General features: G+C 35.7%; 1 protein-coding gene across 2 annotated transcripts; it reads right to left on the bottom strand.

Annotated features, from left to right (window-relative positions):
- Positions 1-1,853: 1,853 nt before the first annotated feature.
- On the bottom strand, positions 1,854-21,664 carry smc4 (structural maintenance of chromosomes 4). 2 transcript variants are annotated; one of them, XM_088618190.1, is made up of 24 exons: positions 21,512-21,664; positions 19,993-20,142; positions 18,972-19,162; positions 18,302-18,493; positions 16,972-17,148; positions 15,059-15,223; positions 14,019-14,146; positions 13,263-13,403; positions 12,443-12,593; positions 11,203-11,367; positions 10,891-11,124; positions 10,623-10,808; positions 10,094-10,255; positions 9,536-9,761; positions 9,262-9,341; positions 8,497-8,649; positions 8,199-8,325; positions 7,226-7,415; positions 6,789-6,933; positions 6,142-6,315; positions 4,266-4,448; positions 3,956-4,188; positions 3,324-3,507; positions 1,854-2,264 (listed from the first exon to the last, which is right to left on the bottom strand). In XM_088618190.1, the coding sequence occupies exons 2-24, from the start codon at positions 20,132-20,134 to the stop codon at positions 2,091-2,093; spliced, it is 3,903 nt and encodes a 1,300-aa protein (XP_088474316.1). In that variant the 5' UTR covers positions 20,135-20,142; positions 21,512-21,664; the 3' UTR covers positions 1,854-2,090. The 2 variants fall into 2 exon arrangements, with proteins under 2 accessions (XP_088474316.1, XP_088474323.1); XM_088618197.1 differs by having other exon boundaries at positions 19,993-20,135; positions 21,504-21,650.
- Between the last annotated feature and the right edge of the window lie 64 nt (positions 21,665-21,728).

The following is a 21,728-nucleotide window of genomic DNA, read 5'->3' as shown; positions in this document are numbered from 1 at the left end:
AATCGGTTGCAAGACTTTATATTTCATTGTACGTGAGTTATTCCCTGTATATTTGAGAAATAAACACACTGTGCACAGTCCGAAGGAGTGTGGAAATTAATACATAATTGAATTTATTTTCTCATCTTTATGAACTGTGGAAAAATAACAGATAATATAAATTAAATGTATACACAATTTACAAATTGCCTGCAGGCAGCGGTGTGTCTGAAAAGAAAGTAAAGTAATGAATATATACATTAGGTCACAAATAAACTACAATAGAAGAGTGTGGTCCAGACATGTTCACCATAACTCACTGTGTTCAGAAGGCAGCATTACTGGCACCAATACAGAGGCCTGGTCATATTGGGCCTCAGCCACAGCTATCTGTCTTACCATAACATCAAGTTTGAGCTCTTTAAGCTCTTTAATTCCATGAGCTGTGTGTGGTGCCTTTCTCACCACCCCAGAAGCTCGCACTTCAGTTGGAGCTTCTCTCCAACCTCACTTCACCTGTGCCTGTGGTTCAGGGGGTGGCCTTCGCCTGGGGCCGGTCTGAGAATCTTTGCTGGAACAGGGGGATGGATGCTGGGGTGAGGAAGCGTGGGGTGGTGGTGTTGGAAACTTACTCCCACAGACATCTATCCTTCCAGATATCCCCTCTGTAACCACTGACCCATGGATTGGCAGGACTCTTTCCTGCTCTGGGGAAAGAGGCAATGTTATCTGCCCACCCCCAGTCTCGGCCCTCTCTCTCCTTAATTCTGCTGCTCTTCTTTCAGCAAGACTTGAAAAGTCCTGCCATTTTTTTACATCAGCGCCTGACCTAGGTTGTGATGTGCAGGCACTTATTCTCTTCGCTATCTCATCCCACTTTTGTTTCTTCTCACTGTTGGAAAGGCTGCCACGTGCCTTAGTCAACAACACTCTGTTGTCGTCAATCTCTTCTAAAAGAACAAGCTCTTCTTTAGAAAAGTGTGGTTTTCTTTTACGGCATGTCCGTTGTTTCTTTTGCGTTAATCTTAGAAGCATTAGGTTCCCAATTTTGTGCCAGTTAATATGCTTTTGCTTTATTGGTAATTAAATTATGTCATGTTTACTTCATATTACTTTTCACAAATGTATTTCATTCCACCGAAGGACCAAAAACAACACCATATAATTAAAGTATTGTCAATCAATTGCTTTTCAATCAACTTGTGATGCTTTTTGCCAAGCAACTTCAGGGACAGGGTTAACAAAGAAATAAATTATACTTGCTTTTAAAATAGCCGATTAAGAGGGTTTTGGGTAAACACTTAAATAGCACATATGTTGTTAGGAACATCATAAAGTTGCTCATAAATCTTAGATTCATCCTTTCCAGGAAACTCACCCCTGATGATCTTAGTTTTAGCACAGATCTGTTAATCACAAATATCAAGGCTTTCAAAATCTAAAAATGATTATGTACATTAATTTATATAAAACTATATTGCTTGTCTTTCTTATAGCCTAGGAATTAATTACTTTAACTGCTCGCTCATAAACTATTGGAATTTACTCAATCAGTTGCTAAGGAAAATACCCCTTTAGATTCAAACTACCTGGCAGCAGATTCAGTCAGGGAATGCCAAGCATGTGGTACCAGACTATTAACTACTACTATCTTGTTGTGTCCAGGAGTATGAAATAGTATAAAAAAGTACCAATTACAGATATTCCTAGGAAAGGTCTATTCTACTTAAAATTCTACTCATCTATGTAGTTTAACCTATCAAATGTGATTTTTCTTCATACAAGTACTGAAAACTTTTTAACTTAGATTTTTAAAATGTTATTTTAGAATAAAGAGCATTAAGTTAATTAAATCACAATACATCACACAAACACATACTTATTGAGTTTATTAGCTTAGAAAAATATGCTTACATCTTAAATTGTTAAGTCTCTGTACATAGAAAAAGTAGCAGCTTTTCACTAAAATATGTAGCCAGCACAGAATTAAGAAATTCAAAGGCATAGTATTCTTAAAAGAATCAAGATTTATAAAAAAATTCAAAATTACTTTTCAGTATTCAAAGAACTTCTCAATACGCATTGTGATTAAAACAAATTGAATGTGTCGATCATGCAGATGGCACTTCCACTTCCGCAAGCTCCTTCGAAGCAATAACCTTCGGATTGATCCCAACGCTTTTGGTGGTGTTGTGCGTTTTGTAAATTCCAATGAGTCTGTCAGCAATCTCGAACATGTTATTTCGTAAAGAAATGATGATGAACTGGGCATTTTTTGTTTGTTCCTGCAATGAAAAAAATACATTGACAAAAATCTGGAATATTTCGTTCAAACTAAATGAAATTCCTTACTAAATTTCTACAATGTACAATTGTTAGGGCTTAGCATTGTTTTACATAAGATCTAATCATAGAAGTCCCCTAACCCATAAACCCAATACTTGTCTAATAGCATGGACTTCAGAAAGCAAACTAACTTCAGAAGAAAGAACACATTTGCATTATAATATAACCAGCAGCCATATCACCCTGCAACTCACAACTGGCAACCCACTGAAGCTAAGCAGGTGTGAGCCTGGTCAGTACCTGGATGGGAGACCTCCTGGGAAAAACTAAGGTTGCTGCTGGAAGAGGTGTTAGTGGGGCCAGCAGGGGGTGCTCACCCTGTGGTCCATGTGGGTCCTAATGCCCCAGTATAGTGATGGGGACACTATACTGTAAACAGGCGCCGTCCTTCGGATGAGACGTTAAACCGAGGTCCTGACTCTCTGTGGTCATTAAAAATCCCAGGGCGCTTCTCGAAAAGAGTAGGGGTGTAACCCCGGTGTCCTGGCCAAATTTCCAATTGGCCCTTACCAATCATGGCCTCCTAATAATCCCCTTCTATGAATTGGCTACATTACTCTGCTCTCCTCCCCACTGATAGCTGATGTGTGGTGAGCGTTCTGGCGCACTATGGCTGCCGTCGCATCATCCAGGTGGATGCTGCACATTGGTGGTGGTGGAGGGGAGTCCCCATTACCTGTAAAGCGCTTTGAGTGGAGTGTCCAGAAAAGCGCTATATAAGTGTAAGCAATTATTATTATTATAACTTAAAATAACCAATTTGCTAAGTTTTTAATAAATCTGTAAAAGAATGTACAAGAAATTTACAGAAGCTCCGGCATAGCAGTCTAAGTCCAACAACATTGCCCTAAAGCATTTTCTTTCCACATTAATGAACAAATATTTTTCTACTGATAATTTTAAACTCCATCAAATCACCCGCTGCCTTGTATAAAGAACATTTTGCAACATTTATAAAGTTTATATATTGCTTAGTAGTTTTTTCATAATGTACTCACATAAATGTAAAAAGCAACAATCGAAACATTCTTAAAATCCAGAGCTGCGTCAATCTCATCCATGAAGTACAGAGGGGTTGGTTTAAAATGATGCAGTGCAAACACTAAGGCTAAAGAGCTCAGTGTTTTCTCCCCACCAGAAAGATTGAAGATTTTCTTCCAGCTTTTCTTAGGAGGTCTAACACTACAAGGAAGAATTACAAAAGATCATGTTTAAAAAATATATACTACAACATTTGGTGGAAAATTAGATTTTTTAATATAATTTTCTGTTATACAAGACCACATTGGTATTTTTCACTTCACGACACTAAGAATATAGTACTTAAATACAGGAATAGAGTTAGAAACAAGAGGAAGCCCTTTATCCAGTCTTTGTTATTTGGGTGCCAGTAAATTATTAATCCGAGGGTATGATCCCTGGGAATTGGCTTTTTGCAGTTTGTTCATCTGACAAGCCATGAAACCAAGACCAAGGGAAAGATCAGTATTATAACAAGGACCTAAAAATATAGGTATGGCAATTTCTCCTCCAGATACCATTTATTTTTTGTCCTCACATAAGGATGCAGATACAAATTATTTGCCTTAACAGCATTACATAACAGCATATAAATGTACATTTTCATTACCTAAACATAATTCCCTCTGAGAAAGGATCCAGGCTGTCCACTAATTCCAGCTCAGCATCTCCACCCAGTGTCAGCATTTGGTAATTTTCTTTCAGTTTATTTGTAATGATATTGAATCCAGCCATGAATTCATTCAGCCTCTGCTTTCTAAGATCTTCATAGCCTCTTCTGAAGTTATCCCGTTGGTTGGTTATTTCATCCAGTTCCGCAACACGTTGAAGATATAGCTCTTCCTAAAAGAATTGCAGATTTTAGTGTTTCTAAAAAAATAAATAAAAAGCTGGATACATTAAAAATAAAGAGCAGCTACCTTTTTTTTGTACTCCGCAATAGCGCCAAGGTTTGGCTTCATTTCCATGCATTTTGCTTCGATAAGTGCAATCTGATTATGGATGACATCTGGGTTTGGGGTAGATTCCAGCTCCTCCTGTGTCAGTGTGTGAAGCTCTTCAGCAGGCTGACCATCAATGTCATGTAGGGTAATTTTAGATATCTGAAAATCAAATATTACAGTTAAATATTCCCCACATAATGCAAAAAAACAACGTGTAATTAATTCAACTTATACAGGAATAACTTGATATAAACCTTAATGACTGCCAAGCAAACGCCTGACAGATGACCTATTATATTTACGTTGTGCTTTCCATCAACACTGAGCTTAAAAATACAGCATCTGAAATTAAAACTGACATCTTCTAGAGTCTAGACCACCATTTCTCAAATGTAGCCACCAGTGTTCAAGTGGTACCGTTTAAAGAGTAGGATAAAAATATGCTCTGTTATGCTTATTAGGGTAATTTGGGTGTAGCACTGAACAAATAAGATGCATTTCCCTTCTAATCCAAGGATATACCGATACTCATCCTAATGTATCACCTATGGACAATTTAAATCTCGTTAATCACTGATGTGTAGACAGTAATTTTTGTCAAAAAACAAAGGGACAAAGGGTATATAAACTGGACATTTTTCTGAATCTGCCTTTACAGAATTACTCCACATTTAGTAGCGTTCAAGAGGATCCACTTGCTCCTTAATGTCAACCATGGAAGAAAACTAAAGTTTTCAAGTAGCAAGTCTGACTTGCAGCAAATCGCAATGTGCAGCTTTCAAAAATATCCATCAATGAGAATGTACATTATGTAATACTACCATAACACTCTTTCCACTGTATTTACCCGAATGATTTTCAAAAGCATAAGCTTTTAGGATACACATCTACTGACCTATTAGTGTGGTTATACATGCTATATATCCATCCATTTTCTAACTGCTTCAACAAGCCAATTAACCTACTGGTAAGTGGGAGGAAATCAGAGCACCCAGAGGAAACCTACACAAGCTCAGAGAGAATATACAAACTCCACACACACAGCACCCCAGGTCTGGAAATGAACCCAGGGCCCCAGTGCTGCGAGGCAGCAATGCTCACCACTGCGCCACTGCGTCTCATTATATACGTGCTCTATTTCTGAATTTGAGAAGAACTTTCCAAGTGAATTTTACAGCTACATTAAAAGATATTAAAATGTGACCATTTACGGTGTCGTTCTTGCCTAAGAACATATTTGTGAATGTATCAACAAGCAAGCGCTGGCCACCAGAAATGGCTAAGACCCTCTGTTCTAGACAAAATGGAAAAGCAATAAAAAAAGCAAACAACTATACATCCTAAAAGTACATAATTTAAAAAATGAATGTTAAAATTGTACAATGTACTAGAGTATGACCTTATTTAGAAGAATGTGTATAATTCTGTTACTATTTTATAGATCTGAACGCAGATGACCATGAGGGTACCTCATAGTAAACCCAAATGGGCTTAATTCTAAACGGTGAAATGCACCGGAGATTAGAAATCGAAACTACGAGAATTTAAAACAGAAATCAGGAGGTGCTTTTCTCCACAAAAAACTGTGTGATTCTGCAACAAGCTATCCGAAACCAAAACCCTGGGTTTTCAAGAAAATGGATGAATGTTTGGATCAATTAGAACAACGAAACAAACTAGATGGGCTGAACGGCCTTGTCATTTCTAACCTTAATGTTCTTGTCCCCGTGAAATATTAGGGATATATAGTTAATACAGAACTGGTCCTAAGGTATTTAATGAATACCATAACTTTTTATACACCCCCTTGTAAATGTCCATTTAAGAAATGTCATAGCAGTAGATACAATACCTCTTTCTGCCAGTGTTTAATCTTTGACTGGTGTTCTGCGATATGACTGTCGATTTGCTCAATGTTGAGCTTTATGTTCAGGGACTCCTTCTGGAGTGCATGTTCTTCTTCCTGAACAGCTTTAATCTCCTGAAGCACATTCTTGTGTTGCTCTTGCACTTCAGACAGTGCCTCCTAAGAAATAATGTAGAAATATGACACATATATCCACTATGTAGTTTTTTTGTATAGTTCTTGTTTGAAGGAAAACTTTCATTTATCAATCAAGTGCTTATAACCAGTCAAAATATTAAAGAGAGACCCTCTTTCTGTAAACAAGTTATTACCACATTGTGCAGAATAAATACAAATGACCAACAGACCTATCTAAATGAATGCATTAAAGTGGCACTTTGATTAAAAAGAAAAGTAAAAACCTATTCGAAAAAGATTAGAAAAATTGGAAAATGGTTTAAAATTACCATATCATGGTATGTTAAAACCAGTATCACTACACTCAACCAAAAAGACTTAAAGCTAAAATCCAAAATAATCATATACAGTATATTGCCTCCATTACCATCACAACCACCTATCTCGAAGTCACTTTAATATAATGTCCTAGTGAAGTTGTTTTAAGACTATTTGGACAAAAAAAAAAGTCATGCCTCAGCTTCTTTCGACTCCTTCATGACAACAGTAGCCTCCTCTTCCAATTTCTTCAGTTGTTCTGTAAGTTGTTCCACTGCTTTATCGTTTTCAACTATTTCCTGCTCTGTTCGTGCAAGTGCATCTTCAGATTTCTTAAGGTTCCTAAAGGGAAAAAATACAAATTAACATTTCAGTTTAAAATAAAATGTTCTAATTTAAATATTTAGACATTCGTTGGCAGGTTATTTGTGATCAAAAGCTCTAATGAGATACAGAAATGACAAATTTTATAAAAAATAGGCAGTACAACTAAAATTGCAATGCATTTGACCTGGTCAAATAATTCTTGTAAAGCAAGATGTACTACACTGATTCTAGTCTATGTGCTTTAACCAACTCAGATCTTCAAGTTATACCAGTGGTATTGGTTGGAATGAAATCAAAGATAACGTACCTTCCAGCAGTCTTGATTGAAACTTGAGCCTTAGTTATTGCAGAGGAACACTCATCTATTTCTTTGTTAATTTTGTCCAGCTTATCTTGCTGTGCTTTAAGTTTGTGGCTAATACTATCAACAATCAGGTTGTGCAGTCTTTTAACTTCAGCTTCCACTTTACCAGCTTTGGCTGCAGCAGTTTCATAATCTAGAATAGAAAAGTTACTAAGTTAAACCTAAAGCCGTCTAAAGTAACTCACTTGCTTGGGTAAAGGCACAAATAATCAAAGGCCTAAACTTGAGTCATGTCACTGACTGTAATCGTGAAACCAATTGCTCAAGGTGCGGTATACAGCTGTCGAAGTGTTGCTGAGGGCAGAGAGCCGTTAGTCAGCGACCCCTGCGGCCTCCAGGGCAATTGCAGACGTGGTGCTGATGGGAAGGGATGCGCCAATCAGTGCTCCACTTACAGCTGGGTTCCCTGTGACTTGTTCATGGAAGTGTCTTAAAAGAGCAGGGTCAGAGGAGTCATTTTCCTGTGTTTTACGATCTTAGTGTCTGTAGCCACAACATAAAAATTTCAAAGGACCAATTAAAAAAAGCCAGTCCTAATCAGTGGGTATAGGAGAAATAGGAAATTAATTCTAAATTTCAAAAAATAGTAAACTACATTTGATGTCTGTTCTAAGGCTTTAAACCACTGCTTCACCAACAACTAAACCACTGCTTCTGCTATATATAAATGTTAACTACACTTAGTCATTTTCATGTAAGGTTGGCTTTCAAAATCTGTATCCAAATGATTCATGAACTTCCAAAATACGACTAGACTTATGTGTATAACTTACTAGCTTTCTATCAAGATTCTTTACAATGTATTACAACTTTGTTTCATATAAAAGATTGTTCATTTTATGTATTGTTGATTCCTCCAAGTTCTTCCACACTTGAATACACAATTTACATTAATATTGCAGTGGTGGATATTCACCTCTTTTGAAAGCCTCCAGGTTCTTCTCCAACTGTTTCTGTTTATTTTTATCAGGAGCAGCTGCTGCAACATTTGCTTCAAGCTCCTTCATCTGTAACTTGAGGTGAACTTCTTGCTCTGACAAGCTCTGTACAAAACAAACAAAAAGGGTTTCAGACTGCAAATATGTATCAACAGGCATTCAACTTTTTAAGGCCAATATCTTACAGGAAAACGGGCATCTAAAAGTTAACACTCCAATATTGCCTATTCTACTTCTTTACAGCAAACCAACACAAATTACAAAGACACCTGTCACCTTGATGCTCGCTGTGTACTTCTCCAAAGTGTTTTTCATTTCCCGAAGGTGGTTTCTCAATCTGTGAACGCGCTCTTCAAGCTCCACCTTTTTTTCTTGGCTGCTTTGTGCTAATTGAACTTTATCTTTCAACTTGCGTTCCATTTTTTCCATCTACGAGTGGAGGTTTACAAACGAAAAATAATTTATGATCAACCAGAACAAAAAGAACTACTGAGAAATAATTAAGATTAGTTGAAAAGCACTTTACATGCATGTGAAAGAGCTAAAGGCTTCTTTATTTTGATTAAACAGGAAAAAAGGTTGAACCTTCTGAATTTAAAAGCCCTTTCTAGGATCTTCTATCACTTTTTTTTCTCTTTTTTTCTCTTTTCACTTAAGGTAGCGCTGAGTGAATTTAACTATTCAAATTTCAAAAGATTAAATTACAAAAGAAAAGGGGATGGGTTATATATTTGCACAGGTCCCACTTAATATTACACCCCAAATTTTGAGTTTAATACTTGGGAGAATGCCAACACAAACACTAGAAATGTGTAACCTAGCACTACCTATTCATTAAAATTCTGCAATTATTTTAAACTCCTCCCTATTTGTAATAATTAAATTGTTAATAAACATGGCTTATTGTGACAGTTTCTGCGCCATGTATGAAGAATAAGGACCTGCACACACAAGTGCCCTCAATCCCAGTGATGTCTGACCAACTGCAGAATGCCAGACTTAGCTAATGGAACAGCCCATACTGTCTGGACTACATCTCACCTCCTCCTGAGAAATATCAGCCCCCAAAGATGATCCCATTCTTCCTTTCATTACTCTTCCTCCACCACCAGTCATTGTACCTGTAGCAACATTCCAGTTGTTACTATAAACATTACCTTTAAACTGATGACAAAATGGATAATAAAAACAAAAATATCATGAGACTGTCTAAACAATGATTAAATCGCGGTATAAAACCCCCCAGAAGATAATCTGATTCCACCGGGAATAAAAACAAAAACTTAAAGTTTATTAAATACAATGAAGTTCTTACCAGACTGTTCAATAATTTGGCCTTGCAACGTGACCACTCTCCAACGTTTATCCTTCTGGAAGGCCAGTCTGGTAGCTTGCTCTAAGTTGTCAGCCACGAGGGTATCGCGCAAGGCAAAATAAAAAGCTGGACGTACTGCCTCATCCTTAACCTTCACCATATCGAAAAGCCTTGGAATGTTCTCAGGAGTCTGAATCTTTCCCATACTTCTCTCCCAAACCTTCATCTATAGGACAAAAGTTTAAATCAAGGTTTAATTTCTAGGTGTAGGTTAGATTGCTTTTAAACCACACTTTCACTTTTGTAACACCAAGTTAATAAAAAACTTGAAACATGATTACTAAGCTACTAAGTATGCTGTTAAACCTATCTACAAAAAACTGAGTCCCACAAAATCCATTTATTATTAAGTTAGTTTTATAATGAGAGATGCTGAAAGCAAAGATTGTTCTGGACATAGTTCTCATGGAAGAAACACCACTTTGAATTGCACAGTAATGCTCCTCACACCTTTTTTATTATTTGTACAATACAATCATTATAAAATTCCAGACCTACCTTATCTAACCCAATGAAGGTAGCAACACCAATATTTTGCATCTTAAGAAAATTAACGCATTCTTGAGCTGTATCAATGGTGTCAACAAGTATATTGTCCAAGGACCCACAACTTGAAGAAATAGCAACGTCGTACTTTTCATCTATAGCTCCAAGGTCACCCTGAAGTAAACAAATGCAACATTCACAAAAAGAATAAATGAAGTTAACAAAAGTAAACTGAAAAGGGAACAAAAGAACTCACAGGGCAGCTTAATTATCCACTCCTCTAACACTGGACAATAACTTGGGAACAAAGGATGAAGCACCTATACATAAAGCATTCATTTTTCATGGGAAAAATAGTTGATGTCAGCCTCTTAAGTTAAACATCAGTATTTATCTTCACATTGTTGAATACATGTATAACGTATGTGCTTATCTCTTTCAATTTATAACAAAACTCAATATCCTGTATTTTTCCAAAGTATCATAGGCATTATTGGTAAATGTCACCCTACTTTTCATGCAAGCATCATGTTCTCCTTACCAATCTCCCCAAGATTCCCGGAATTTTTCCACTCTTTTTTTGTTGCATGAGTGCATCCAAGACCTTGCCTCGACTGCGGTTTGATGACAGGCAACTTTTAGCCTCTTCAACTTTCTGACGTAGTTCTTTAACTACCTTCATTGTCTCTCCTTCAGTTTTTAGGATTTTATCAAGATCACCTTCATCCTTTTTAAAGTGGAGAAAATACCAGTATCAGAATATATTTAGATTCTTAAAAAAATGCAATTTCAATAAAAGGTTTTCCTACCCTTTTCAGTTCTTCCTCACACTTTGGTATTTTAATTTCAAGCTCTTTAATAGCTGATTTTCTTTCCTTAAGGGTTTCTGTGGCTGTTTGTAAGGCCTCCTTAGCCTTGTTGAGCTGGGTCAAGGCTGTATTATGACGACTGAGGTAAATATCAATTTCAGACTGGGCAACATCCATCTTGGAACGAGTTTCATTCACAGCTTTACTCAACTCCATCAGCTCTTTCTCCTTTTCCTAAGTCCAAGAAAAGTACAATTAATTGTTCCAGTTCAAAAATGTCTTGAGGGACAATGTAGAAAACCAATAACTAACCTCTTTCTCTTGCTGTAGTCCTTGAGTTTCTTGTTTTAGGCTTTCCATTACTTTCTTTAGCTTTTCTTCCTCAACTACTTTTTGTTTCTCATGCTCCTCTTTTCTTGCAGTTGCTTCCAAAATAGTTTTTTCACTATTAGCAGGTACATTCTTAAATTCTTCAACCTAATGTTAACGAAATAAATATGAACATGAATTTAAATGTCAACCTGCACTTAAAATCTCTGAAAATGTTACAATCTACTGATATTTTTTTAAGGACAAAGATCAAACCTTTGCAACACTAAACACTGCTATCTCATCAGGAATACTTTATCTTGATTGTTGAACACTATACATTTCAACAGTAATCAAAGAATGAGACAGCCCAAAAAAAACAATTTTGATGGATAATCTTTTGTGCAACATCTCAGCACATCCTTGTATTAAAGCAATTTAGTTTGTTTTGAAATCTTAATTAAAAACTATAATGTGCAGAATAAAAGCTATACAAAACCATACCACATTAAAAGCTACAGCTCAAAAGGTTGAATAAATTGATTTTCATTTTGAGGTGCCATGGGTAAGCAGGTCCAAAGTCAATTTAGTTGAACAAGGCCTATTTAATTATGTTTTTTCTTCTATAAACGTTACTGGTTTGTTAGCATTCTGTATCATATTCGAAAGTTTGTATATTAGAGAAAGCTCATCTACCCCTTTGGGTTATTAGCCATTTCCTTTCAGTGCATAATGGAACAACTTTTCACTTACATTTATTCTTTCAAAAGATTATTTTTTAAGACTGGATGAATAAAAACTTAGAGTTTATGTAGTGAAAAGTAAATCCAGTTTCACTCTCTAGCAGCACTTTTTTCATTGCACCTTGTTGAAGGAAAACTATTTCAGTGGTTACCTCTGTACTGAACAGGACCTAATTTACTGAATTGAGACTCTTAAAATAAATTGCTTCTTTGGTTCTTTACACTTTAGCAACCTCCATTGTTAAACGTTTGGGGCATAAAAATGTTCAAACAACTATATATGAAATTTTGTCAGGCAAAGGCAAAAGAGTATATGAAATTCTAAATTCACAATGCACAAAGCTCTACTTCAAACTCATCAGGCATGCTGCAAACTCAGTCTGACTGGGAAGCTGGGAATTCTTCACTTAAATTATTCCTGTTGATTCAATATATCCATGCTAATACACAAATTCTCAAAGAAAAATGCGAATAGACAAGAAAGTCATCCCTATTACAACCTTTTCTTTGTCCTTTTGCAGTTGCTTCTGGAGTTTCTTCACTTTGCTTTTCGAATGCTTCAACTTTTCTCTCACTTCAACATCTTGTAAGTCCAACTGGGTAAATTTCTCCTTTCTTTCTTCGATATACTTTGTGATTTTTGCAAGTTTTCTGTAGGAAAAAACGATTTAAAACAGAAGCACATTTACAATAAATACAACTGATAAAAAAGTGTATTTGTATTTATAGGTAATTTGATCTCAAAGGAAAAAAAAGTGGGAAATGTTGGCAAACAAAGCATTTCATTTAAGTGTCCTCCAAGCCCACCATAAACCAGCTGCCTCTTTCCACATAAACCTAATCAGCAAATCATATCCAGCAAGATGACACTGATCTTCCCTTTGTGCTCCCTGGAGCTGGTAGAATGAGTCAAAGCTTTCTCACCCAATTTTCCTGCTTAAGGGAAACTCAGTCTGAAGATTTTTTCCTAATATGTGCAAACATGATTGAAAAAAAGTTGCAAAGAACTGTCCAGAATTTTTATGTACCTCTATTCCACATAAATTAAATGTCAATTGGTAAAACAAAGGGTTTTCAGACTATATATTTTTAACAGCAGAAATCAGACTAAGATGTCAGCTAATAACACCAGATTTTTATTAATGATTAAATACTACATTAAAGTTGGTATCTCAGATCAGGATTATTCCATGTTTTTTATTAAAGCAGTCTATCTCCACCCAAAACACAGTAAACTTACTTTATCACTACGATAAACATTGTTCAATGAAACCTCAATTATCAAGACTTATTTGCAAGATATAGAACAGAAGTCCTTACTTTTCAACTTCTTTCAAGTCCTTGTTCTTAACCTTCATCTCCTCAGCAAGTTTGGTATTTCTTTCATTTAGTTCTTTGGTCTCCTCAAGGATCTTTTGCTTTTTAGTTTCTTTATCAGCAACTTTCTTCTGCAGCTCATGGCTAGAAAAAATATAACATGACATTAGAAGATAAAGTAAAGTAAAATTTGAAAATACCAACAGGGGATAAATCACAATCTAATTCATAGTTCTGCAAATTAATATCAAAACCAAGTTTTACTAGAAACAAATACAGAAAATACAGAGAGAAAAAATGCAAATCATAAGGAAAGCATGTGAGAAACGGATATAAAACCCCACCTGAAAATTAACTGATCAGCAACCTCTTTAATAACTCTGGTTATTACTAAAAATACATAGGAATCTGACTTGGGAGACTTCCATTTTCATATTTTTCCACACAATCAAATATCTAAAAAAAGGCATAACATTTTCCTAACACTGCTAGGTGGAGATCTGTTCCATTTAAATGAGCAGAACATCTTTCATAGAAACTAGTTCACCTGAATGGCATGAGATTACAAATTGTCATATCTATAACCCATAGAAACTAGTGAATTATGTAGTATTTCAGATTTTACATGTTAACTGAGCACATCCCAAAGTAACTTTTTTTTATTTGTAGTACAGTAAACATGCAATTCCTTAAACTTATTTTCATACAGACTTCTCATATTTAACCATTGAGGAAGGTCTAAAACTTTAAAATACTTACATGTAATACTGACAAACATGATTCTTTTTTTTAAAAATTTCATTCTCTAGTTTGAGGAACTCAATAGCACAGTTCTTCTCTCCTTCCAAAGCATTTTTCTCTTTTTCAACCATCTTCACTCTATTAAGCTAAAGAATAACAATGCAGATTCAGATATTTTATAGTCCAAACCTTGTTGTCACACATCTGTGAACCCATCTGTTAATACAAAACTACTTTAAAATACCTTATCAAAATGTACATTTAAACCTAATACAGCAACTTCTTATGTCAGGTTTATGGCATAACTAAACATAAAAACTAAGCAAACTTAATTTCATATTTCATTAAAATATAAATTATCTACCAAAACAGGTAAAAATAATACTTTCTAAATCTGTGACCCAAAAATAAAAAGATCAAGAATAAAATGTTTTACTTAAAAATCACGTGCAGTATGTAATAACACTATGAGAGATGTGGAACATACAATGCCTAAAATAAAAACTGTCCTTTTTTTTTTTTTACTGCTGACTGCAACCAAATTATTCTGGCACAATAGCGCAAGAACCTAGGGGGGTTACCTAGATACAGCAATTCCTGCAGTAGGACGAGTGTGTGCCTTACTTCCTTGTAAGGAAAAGCAGGTGTCAGAACTGGCTGTTTCGTTTGGCAAGAATACGTTAAAGTTATCAAAATAAACAGAGAAGCCCCTGCAGGCCCTTGCAAAACAGAAAGATGTCATATTGTGTCAGTGAAGAATCAGATTTGGCTAAAATGAAAATTGTTATAACATTATGAACTCCCTTAAATTCTGAAAAAGACCATGTTTTGAATAAATGGAAATTAAAAAAAACATGAGCGCTTCTATAGAAATCAAAACAAGTCAAATTAGTTTTAAAATACATCACTGACAACAAAGCATACAACACAATTATAGCAATGAAGTCACCTTCGCATTATTCAATACATTGAAAGCCTAGGTTCTTTTCAGAGATTTTATTCTGTTTCAAAACAGGGAAAACAAAAGTAGCATGTTAAATGCACTTGAACAAGCTTACCTTTTCTCCCCTCTGCTCATTTAACAATTCAACTCTGCGGCAAAGAATCTGAATGGGCTCTTTAAGTCTCCAGGATCCAATGATATCCTCAAGATATTCCAACATGCCTTCATCCTGTTCAGTTTGGCCTTTAGGTTTCATCATGGCAATCTGTTCAACTTCACCCTATGTATTCCCCCAAAGCAAAAGTAGTCCATTAAAATGTTAATTATTTAAAATGAAACAAAATCCCATAATTTGTACACAAACATAACATTTATCCTTGCATTTTACCAACAAATATTTTCAAATTATTTTTCAATTAATTCACAACATATCAGTTTATACAGATACCCATATTCCTAAATACAGAATTAATTCAATTAAATGTGTTCTATTTATATGCCTGTGAAGTACACACAAAAGTTTGTGCATGCCCAGCAATCACATATTTTAGAATTAAAGCTGAAACTAATACAAATGGGTACTGGCTTCCATGCATCGTTTATTGGGCAGACACAAATTAATTCCATTACAAATATTTTTTTTAATTTAAATTCATTTGTGTAAGCATAACTTCCTTCTTTCCTTAAAATGCAATTAATACTGTTCTCTCTTAGCAACATACTTTATGTTTAACATACATTATGCTTTCTTTAAATCCATATATTTCAGTCTCGCCAGGTGTAATCTTTTAAATTTCTTCATACTAATGCAGTCGTCTAACACAAAAGCGTTATAGTAACTTAATAAATTGATTGAAAATTAGTAAAAATATACAGATCAAAAAGCCACTGAATATGGTATTTCTTCATGTGAAATATATCATGATCTTCCTTCCTCTGGTTATACTATGATTGAAAATTAGTAAAAATATACAGATCAAAAAGCCACTGAATATGGTATTTCTTCATGTGAAATATATCATGATCTTCCTTCCTCTGGTTATACTATGTCTCAATGTAATAACATCACCTTTACACCACACCAAAGGATCAAACCCATACTTCACTGGCCAGAAAGCATGTTATCCACAGTATCACTAGCTGACACGCAGGAGCCACAAGGCCCCATCCTAAATATAATAAAAGACAGATTTTCACACTCCTTAAATCTTTGTTAATATGGAAACAATACAAATTGTGCAGTAAATTATATTAATTCCAGAAACAGTATTTCAAAATTGTAATATTTAGAACTGCATGTTCGTCTGCACCTGGAAAAAAACTAAATCTATGGCGAAGTATTTAAAAAAAAATACAGAAATGCAAGTACACAGTAATACACCGTACTAGTCAATTTCTATCTTTTTTGAGGACGTTTAAAAAATATCACACTATTTAAATTAAATGCCAAACAATCGTTTTATATATTAAGCAGCTTTTTAAAAAAAATATAATGTGAAAATACAACTGTAATTCTTATAGAAAATTATTTTTCCCCTAAACATAAGATCTTCTCATTTTATAGCCACACACACGTCTTAAAAAGTATTTTATAATTCTTAATGAACACTCATATTTATATACAGTCCTTGTGAAAAAAATAAATGATATATTATGTTATCACAAAAGAAGCTTAATCCTGCCACACTGAAGCAGCACAAGTAATATTGGGGTTTGGGTCTTATTTCTCACACACCAATAATTACGTGCTGCTAAAGCGGAGAAGGTATATTAATTTTTAACTACTGCACTGCCTTGCATTGTAGCCACTGGTTTATTAAGATTTTAAGCTTCTGCATTTTCCTTAAAATTCTAAAGCAGCAAATAATGGTTCGCATCTTCACTACAGTGTTGCAAACCATGATGTGCTGCTACAGCACTTTAAGGCCTTCAAATATTCAGCCATGAGAAAATATCTTGTCATAATATTGTACCCTACATCAATACAACTGAATTTAGTGGAAAAAGAAAGAGTGCAAATACAATTACCTGTAAAATCAAAAATCGGTTGTGGTCCAAATCTATTCCATGGCTACGAAGTAAAATTCCAACATCTTTGAAGGTCACTTTTTTTCCATTGATGTGGTATACTGAAGAATTATCTTTGCAGGCAGTTCTTGAAACACAGAACTTGCTGTCAGGGATGACTTCATAATCATCTCCTTCCTAAAGGGGAGGAGGGTGGATACATACAGTTATAGCTAATCAATTTAAACAGCCAATTATTCAAACAACAACAAAAAAACAAGGAAAACATTACAAATCATTTTTTAATATTTTACCAAATGACACTGTTGAACGTTTTATAAACACAGGAAAGTAGGATTGGAGAAAACGTGAAACAGGAGGATTTTTAAATTCAATAACTATTGCTGAAATAGTCAAACTTTTTAACCAATTATAAATATATTTTTTATTAACAGTAAAATAACACAAGATCTTAATTCTACAGCTACCACTCTAAACATATAAGAAACGCCTTAAAAAAAATTAAACTCAAGCTAAAGCAAACTATAATGGGGTCCAGCAATTTTTCGATGTGGCAGAAATTACTTGCTGATTTCCAAGGTAACAAAGAATGATCCCTGATTGATATCAGACGGGTGGAAAAATGCAAACTAAACAGCAAATGTTTACTTCATTTTGACAGCCCTTGTCATTTTGCTTAACTCTTTACTTTTCTTTGACAATGTTTGAAAAACAAAACCTTCCTCTGGGGAATGCACATTCATAAAATTCACCACTAAATGACAACAAAAGCAAACAGCAGATTAATAATCATGTCCTAAACTATAAGCAATAATTCTGACCCCTGAAAATGGACTGTACAACTTTATGAATAAAATCCTAAAAGACAGTAAAAAAACAGAAAACAAATAAATGATTATGAAAAATCATTTAAATAAAATTAAAATATGAATAAATTATTTTAACAGCAAAATTCCAATTTAAGGAACTATCTGGTAATGATTTAAAGATTATTCCTTCTTGACATTTTTACCATATGCAAATTACAAACATTTTCATGTGCATAATTGTCTTTTCACACTAAAATATTGGTTAAATGTCAACAAACCAAAAAAGATTGGACAATTCAATTATTAGCACTGTACTCGTGGGACATTGTCACCGAATGATAATACTAAAGCAGAAATTCAAGTTTTTTTAATTCCCATATTGTATCACAATTTAACAATGTTTGAAATGAAGTCTTTTTCATCCGCATTTCTTTTATCTCAATGAGATGTTAGTTAACCTTAATACTAAAGCAAAGTTTCTGATGCATTCTGGCAATGGGATAAAAACATAAAATATTTACCTTGTCAATTATCTTTTGGAAGTGAACTTCCACAGTGCAACATTGTATATCTTTATGTTTATCTGAATTGTGAATGAGCACTGAAAGTTTTTTGGATCTGATCTTTTGGGCCCTGTATCCAAATACGAAAAGCATTGAATCTATCACATTGGATTTTCCACTGCCGTTTGGACCAATAATGCAGGAAAAGCGCTGAGGGAAGAAAACAAAACCATTGAATTGTTTTAGAAACAAGTTTTTTTTTTTAAAAAATGCACAGTAGTGAGGAAACTGTTGAATGTCAATGAAGAGATTAACAAGCAAACTTCATTCTACTGAACAATTGCAAGAAAATCCAAAAGAAAAGAAAATACACCACTGTCTAAAACACACAAGTTGTGTTCATTTTATTTTCCAAAGCAAGCATATACAGGAAACTTTAAATAGTTTATGAATTTTAACAATTTTATAAAATTAGCCCCCTTCTCAACATAAAATTAAGACAGAATGTGTACTTAACACTCAAAATTTCCCACCCAGAGATATTAGTTACATACATTTTTAGAAGGTTCTGGAGACCAAAACTGCTAGGAAACTGTTATACCTAGAAAGTGGACACTTAATGCAAAGTGAGCTCTCTAATTTCCCCATCTGATACCCTGTATTTACAACTCTCTTTACATGTCTTTACCTTATGAAAAGGCCCCAGGATCTGTTCACCAGCGTATGATTTAAAGTTGCGATTAACAATGTGAGTTATCATCAGACGAGGAGCCCCCGGTTCATTGGTCATTGCTGGGGGTGGGGGAGGAGGGATGCTACTCAAAATCTCCTCTAAACTTCGATTATCAACCGCGTCTGCTGTCGCTCCGGGACCTGCATCTAAGTTGAAAAGTGGACATTAAAAGTTCAGTTTCAAGCAACACTGGTGTCGTGAGTGGGGGTGCGGGAAAGCCAACCGCCCGTCTGGTCACACTGGCAGAACAAAGACAACGAAAAACATCGGAAGTTAAATCCTAAGTGCAAATTCATAGTCAGTGCGCTTTTAAACATTCGTCGATATAAAATTGCTGGAAATCAACCATTCAAGCGCATTTTTTTTTACAATATTAGCATTTTAATTGTCTTCACGAGAAATGTTCAATATAAAACTCTTACAAACGTCAAGCACAGTTTCAAACTAATTTGGATAGCAAGATTTGCCGTTTAAAAATTACACACCGCTGCGATTTCAACAAACGTTTGATTGCAAGCTCTTCAGACCTTACATGCGTTATTACTAGCAAGAAAGACAATGCACTGGTACGAACATCATTGTTTCTGCCCTGAAAGACCAATTCCCAACTTTCCTCCTCTTAAACACAGGGATCGAAAAGTATCGAAAAGTACTCGGTCATCAGTAACCCACTCCTGACATCACGAAATTTCTACTTGTCAAATACCAGATAAAGATGGGGGTAAAAAAATCAATAAACGTCGTTCATTAAAGAACTCCAGGAAACAAAATTAAACTTGTCATCTCTCCGGTAACTTTGAACCTAAAGTACACGAAGCACCAATAAATCAAGAGACTGTCCGTGGAAACAGTTTGGACATCACAATACTGTATCATTCAACACTGCTATGCCCAACTCCTCAGATCCGTGCATTAAAAAGTGCTTTTTAGCCGCCCAGCAACTCCCTTCTCCCCAGTGCAGTGCAGTGTAACTCACCCTTCTTCTGTGGTGCTACACTGCCATCTGAGTTGGGTTCTCCAGGGGGTACTTCCATCTCGTCCGCGGACTCATCCTGGGGCTGCGCCCCTTTGCCTTTCGGCTGGGCAGCAGTTGAGCTTTTTGTCGTTTTGGAGGGCATGCTATAATCTGGAGGGGGAGATCTCACATCAGAACAAATCCCCAAGAGAAGGGAGGACAGATCTCCATCGCAACGCTTCTCCACTTGTCATGTTCCTTCGTCAGCCCTCAAAGTGGGCATTTCACGATAATCCGTCTCAAAAGACCACGGAACCCGCATTTTCGGCCGAAGACCTTAGGTAGGGCTACCAGTGCACATCACACTTAAAAGAGCAACATTATCCTTTTTTTTTAAGGGGAAAACATCCTGAACATAAAAAAAACCCAGCATGGTGTATCCTATGATCTAGCCGCATCCACAAATTTGCAGGAAAGGAAGTTGATTCGTCGGCAGATATTTTCTTCTGATTTCATTTAATAAGAAGTGGACTGATAACTGGATTGCACGCATCAGGCACCGCGTCACGTTACCCCCACATAACAAGAAGGAAAAAAAACCCGTGACGTCTTTAACAGAGACTCCGGAGCGCACATTACTAACACACAACAGCCAGAATTACAAGTTTATCTTTGCAAACAAAATGCAAGTCCCGTAAGTTTCCAGGCGGCCAATCGTGGGCTTTTCTCTAGCACGCGTTGAATAAAAGTTAATTTTGATTGGTTAGATTCGAATCGTAGTAAAAATGTTTTAGTTCTGTCGCGCAATGGATCCACCATCTCCACCAACGGGGAAAATCAAATGAAACGGTTGATTTTTTTTTCTCCCATTTTCGATACTCAAAACACGCAAGTGCTACCTCACAAAACGGCTGTCCAAACGAAAGCGACTCCCGTTACCGCTACTGTGACTTCATCTATCGACACGGGTGTATCGTCAATATTTATTTTTGTATTTTTTTTAAATACAAATACGTCAATGATTTAGAACGTCTTGGAAACCCCCCCCCCCCCAAAATCAAGTTCCCCCAAAAACTCAATTAAAAAAAAATCTTCGGAACATCAACAACAATGTAACGAAAGCAACATTAACACACATGAAATCACAGATATAAAATAAACTCACTGGCAGGGTCTCCGATTGACGAGTTATTAGAAAGTACTAGCTTAATCCGACAAGATAAAAATTTAGTGATAACTGAAAGTAAAAAAAAAACAACATTCACAGCTACAGGCACGAACAAGTGTGAGATGTGAAGAAACTGAAAAGCTAACAGCTATGTGAATTCGGCCGGAGCAAAGCTTTAGAGTAATTTTCAGTCACCAGATAAACGCTTTCTTTTAGCAAGCACTGTAAGAGTCGTCCTTCAAATGTGTTTACAAATAACCCCCCTCCTCCTCCTCACCGGTCCGTCAAGTCTGCTAGAATCCGTCCCGCTAAAAATATTCTTGCTCTAACAGCGTTTACCCTTAACTGTACGTCACAAAGAAACCCAAGTACCTCAGATCGGTGTCCTAATTTTTTTCCGTATTTTTCAAGAGGTTTTTAACGCAATCCAGGGAAGGAGGCCAACAGAAAAAGAGCCCAAATGTGTAAAATATCAGTCTCTTCTCATCCCCACTCCCAACTCCCAGCGCAGCTCCTCACTCGAAAATGGCGCCGAAAAGCTGAAGTCAAACCGAAATTCGTTACAAACCGGCGCGAGGCATCCTGGGAA

The sequence above is a fragment of the Lepisosteus platostomus genome, chromosome 2 (genome assembly GCF_059453375.1).
Source record: "Lepisosteus platostomus isolate fLepPlt1 chromosome 2, fLepPlt1.hap1, whole genome shotgun sequence".
NCBI classification, from domain to species: domain Eukaryota; kingdom Metazoa; phylum Chordata; class Actinopteri; order Semionotiformes; family Lepisosteidae; genus Lepisosteus; species Lepisosteus platostomus.
Note: the sequence above shows the minus strand (reverse complement) of the source record. Positions and strands in the feature narration are given on the sequence as shown.

Coding starts and splice junctions, on each gene's coding strand:
- smc4 (XM_088618190.1), bottom strand. CDS start 20,134: ATGCCCTCCAAAACGACAAAAAGCTCAACTGCTGCCCAGCCGAAAGGC. Junction 11,368..12,442: donor TGCAAAAGGACAAAGAAAAG/GTTGTAATAGGG, acceptor CGTTAACATTAG/GTTGAAGAATTTAAGAATGT. Junction 4,189..4,265: donor TTGCGGAGTACAAAAAAAAG/GTAGCTGCTCTT, acceptor CAATTCTTTTAG/GAAGAGCTATATCTTCAACG.